This window comes from Otolemur garnettii, unplaced genomic scaffold, assembly GCF_000181295.1.
Source record: "Otolemur garnettii isolate 467f Iridium unplaced genomic scaffold, OtoGar3 scaffold00016, whole genome shotgun sequence".
Taxonomy (NCBI): domain Eukaryota; kingdom Metazoa; phylum Chordata; class Mammalia; order Primates; family Galagidae; genus Otolemur; species Otolemur garnettii.
The window spans coordinates 19200711-19205382 of record NW_003852411.1 but is presented as its reverse complement, the minus strand read 5'-3'; the positions used below and the strand labels follow the sequence as shown (position 1 = coordinate 19205382).

General features: G+C 39.7%; 1 protein-coding gene across 1 annotated transcript in view; it reads right to left on the bottom strand.

Annotated features, from left to right (window-relative positions):
* The window catches only part of RC3H1 (ring finger and CCCH-type domains 1), an 86208-nt gene that overhangs the window by 16593 nt on the left and 64943 nt on the right, over positions 1–4672 (bottom strand). The window contains exon 12 of the mRNA XM_023510813.1: positions 3685–3852. Within this exon, the coding sequence (XP_023366581.1) occupies positions 3685–3852 (168 nt within the window). The remainder of the gene's footprint in view (positions 1–3684; positions 3853–4672) is intronic.

The following is a 4672-nucleotide window of genomic DNA, read 5'->3' as shown; positions in this document are numbered from 1 at the left end:
GGCTATTTTTTGGTTGCAGCCATCATTGTTGTTTGGCGGGCCTGGGCTGGATTCGAACCCACCACCTTAGGTGAATGTGGCTGGCGCCTTAGCCACTTGAGCCACAGGCGCCAAGCCTCTTTCCATATTTTTTTATAAAATAGTATGGCATAACAAGGTTCTAGGATGTCTCTAATATATAATTTTGAAACAATACCACACTAGTTGTTTATACTTTACAAGCAAAACTACATTAATAGAAGATGCATGGCTTTACTAATAACCTACATTATTGTGGAAAATTCATGCAAAGTATTTAGATGGGAAAGCCAGATACTGTGAATAACTTCTGTTTAGTAGACCACCTTCAAATACCAAACAAGTTACTGTTTACTATGTGTGACACACTTCAGTTTTCAATTTTTATTGCTTGTTATCCATAATTTGTCAGTTAGCAATGTTCAGAAGCATAATTCTATACATAAAGGATGCAAGACACGTTCCTCATATAATTAACAATTGCAATTCTACTGAGAAAACTTATTTGGCTCCTTTTAAAAACATACACACTACAAGCTAAGGCAGTATATATACAATCAACAAAACAAAACTGAGAAAAATAAAAAATGCAAGTTGACTTTTCAAAAAAAGAAGCAAAACTGATAAATCTCTAACAAGACTGACAAAGGAAAAAAATGCCAATATTGAAATGGAAAAATTAGCATAATTATAGGCAATATTGACATTCAAATGATAGTAAGACAACATTCATGGAAACTATCAGCACTGTCTTGCAGATCATCTTAGATGAGTCTCCAAAGTATGGTTTAATGCCCTGTGATACATCAATTTTCTTTTTTTAAGCAACCTTATATTATTGTCCTTGCTTTTTTCTGATTTTCATTACCTATCGCCTATCATTCTAACTCTTTAAACCAACTTTTTTTTTTTTTTTTTTGGAGACAGAATCTCATTTTGTCTTCCTGGGTAGAGTGTCTTGGCTTTATAGCTCACAACAACCTCAAACTCTTTTTTTTTTTTTTTTTTGAGACAGAGCCTCAAGCTGTCCCCCTGGGTAGAGTGCCGTGGCATTAAAGCTCACAGCAACCTCCAACTCCTGGGCTCAAGCGAGTCTCCTGCCTCAGCCTCCCAAGTAGCTGGGACCACAGGCGCCCGCCACAACGCCCGGCCATTTTTTGGTTGCAGCCGTCATTGTTGTTTGGCGGGTCCGGGCTGGGGATTCGAACCCGCCACCTTAGGTGTACGTGGCTGGCGCCTTAGCCGGTTGAGCTATAGGTGCCGAGCCACAACCTCAAACTCTTAGACTCAAATGATTCTCTTGCCTCACCCTCCCAAGTAGCTGGGACTATCGGTGCCCTCCACAAAGCCCAACTATTTTTTGAGATGGGGTCTCGCTCTGGCTCAGGCTGGTCTTGAACTCATGAACTCAGGCAATCCAGCAGCCTCAGCCTCACAGAGTGCTAGGATTATAGGTAGAGCCACTGCACCCAGCCTTAAACCAACTTTACTATTGTTAGTTTCTTCATTATGAGTTAAATAAATAAATGTTTGACATGTCTCACTTATTGAAAAATATTCCAAAACCAGGAATAGAGGGATGCTTCATTAGCCTGATAAAGATCATGTACCAACAAACCTACAGTAAACATCAGAATGGTGTTTGCTCCACCTACTCAAACATCAGAAATGAGTCAAGAATACATGTCCTCATCATTTCTATTCAGTATTATATTGGAGTGCAACAAGAAAGAAAAAATTTGAGGCTGGGCATGGTGGCTAATACCTGTAATCCTAGCACTCTGGGAGGCTGAGGCAGGTCAATCACCTGAGCCGGGGAGTTCCAGGCCAGCCAGAGCAAAACCCTGACTGTACTAAAAATAGAAAAACTAGCCAGGTATAGTGGCAGGTGCCTATACTCCTAGCTACTTGGCTGAAGCAAGAGAATTGCTTAAGCCTAAGAGTTTGAGGATGCTATGAGCTATAATGCCATTGCACTTTACCCAGGGCAACAGAGTAAAACTCTGTTTAATAAATAAATAAATATTTTTTAAAAAGAAAGAAAAAAATTGAAAAGAAAAAGTTATTATTCAGAGGACATGATTGTATGCACAGAAAATCCAGAAGAACCCACCAACAAATATTAGAATAAGGAAATTAACAAGCCTGCTGAACAGAAAGGTTAATAGATGAAAATTTACTTAATTCTGTATGTTAACAAATAGAAATTTCAAAAAGAATTCTATTTGAAACACTTTCAATAAAAATCTGTTATTCAGGAATAAATTTAATGTACAATAAGCAAGACACTAAAGTATGAAAAATATCCAAATATAGGGGTATATTTTGTTCATGGAGACTTATTAGAAAGATACCACTTCTTGGCTCAGTGCCTGTAGCTCAAGCAGCTAAGGTGCCAGCCACATACACCAGAGCTGGAGGGTTAGAGTCCAGCCCAGGCCTGCCAAACAACCACCACAACCAAAAAATAGCCAGGCGTTGTCCCTGCTACTTGGGAGGCTGAGGCAAGAGAATCACTTAAGCCCAGGAGTTGGAGGTTGCTTGAGTCTCTGTCTCAAAAAAAAAAAAAAAAGATAATCACTTCTTACCATATTGATCTAAAGCAACACTGTCCAACAAAAATACGTGAGTCACATATATCAATTTATAATTTCTAACAGCCACATAAAAACCAGAAAAACAGATGAAACTAATTTTAATAATACATTTTTTAACTTGAGATATCAATGATATTAAAAACATTAATGAAATATTTTACTTTTTTGTCTTCAATCTACAGATCCAGTATATATCTCATAATACATCTGAACTTGAACTAGCCACCTTTTATGCACTTAATAGCCACATGTGGCTAGTGGCTACCATATTGTTCAGTACAGATTCAGAGATTCAACGTCATCCTAATCAAAATTGCAGGAGATGTTTTTATGGATATCAGTACTGATATGCTGATTTTTTTTTTTTTTTTTTTTGAGACAGAGCCTCAAGCTGTTCCCCTGGGTAGAGTGCCGTGGCATCACAACTCACAGCAACCTCCAACTCCTGGGCTCAAGCGAGTCTCCTGCCTCTGCCTCCCAAGTAGCTGGGACCACAGGCGCCCACCACAATGCCCGGCTATTTTTTGGTTGCAGCCGTCATTGTTGTTTTGGCGGGTCCGGGCTGGGGATTCGAACCCGCCACCTTAGGTGTATGTGGCTGGCGCCTTAGCCGGTTGAGCTATAGGCACCAAGCCTGATATGTTGATTTTTGAAGAACAACAATATTGGAAAACATACACCACCACATACTAAGACCTATGGTAAAACTACACCAAGAGAATGTGTTATTGGTACAAGGATAGAAAACAGATCAATAGAACAGAGTTCAAAAACATATATGATCACCTTACTATGCCAAAGGCACTGCAGGGCTACAGGGCACTGGGGAAAGGATACTCATTTCATAAAATGGTGCTTGGTTAATGAGATATACTTACGGAAAAAAAGATCTTGACTACCAAAACATTATATATAAAAATCAATTGTAGATGGGTTATAGATTTAAATGCAAAATAAAATAATAAACTTCTTAGAGAAAAAGGATAGGAAAATATCTTTATAACCTTAGGAATAGGCAAAGATTACTTAAATAGGACACATATAAAATTGACAAAATTGATGTGCTTACTTCCTCTTGATGGAAGGTAGGAGGCAATGTTGGTGAAGGTGCAAAAGGAGGGGGAGAGATAACCTTTCTTTCCTCTAGTTGGGCCATTATTTCCTTTCGTCGGCGATGTAGTTCATCTAGACTAGGATGGGGCTGGGGAGGAGGAGGAAGCCGGCTGTAAGTAGGCTCCTGAAAATGGAAAGATCAGTTAAAATTGAATAAGAATTTCAGAACATATTAATTTAACATGTATTTTAAGAAGCAGTCTGTATATCCATCTTAACAACTGGAAATACCAAGACTTTAACAGTAGAAAGCAAAAGAAAACTAACAAAGCCCCACCAACAATAAAGAACTAAATTTAACGTGGCCATAATTCCTAAGTAGATCCAGAATTATTAATAATAAAACCATCTAAAGTTCATAAACTTGCCTTGGCACCTGTAGCTCAGCAGCTAGGGCGCCAGCCACATACACCAAGGCTGGTGGGTTTGAACCTGGCCTGGGCCTGCCAAACAACAATGACAATAACAACCACCAAAAAATAACTTGGTTTTGTGGTGGGCACCTGTAGTCCCAGCTACTTGGGAGGCTGAGGCAAGGGAATCACTTAAGCCCAAGAGTTTGAGGTTGCTGTGAGTTGTGGTACCACGGCAACTCTACTGAGGGCAACATACTGAGACTCTGTCTAAAAATAAATAAAATAAATATAGTTCATAAACTAAGAATGGTTAGTGGAGAAGAGATGATTTTTTTCCCTCTGTTAATAATTTTTAAACATAATAACCAAGGCTTGGCGCCTCTGGCTCAAATGGCTAAGGCACCAGCCACATACACCTGAGCTGGCAGGTTCGAATCCAGACCGGGCCCTCCAAACACCAATGATGGCTGCGACTAAAAAATAGGCAGGCGTTGTGGCAGGCGCCTATAGTCCCAGCTACTTGGGAGGCGGAGGCAGGAGAATGGCTTGAGCCTAGGAATTTGAGGTTGCTGTGAGCTGTGATGCCAT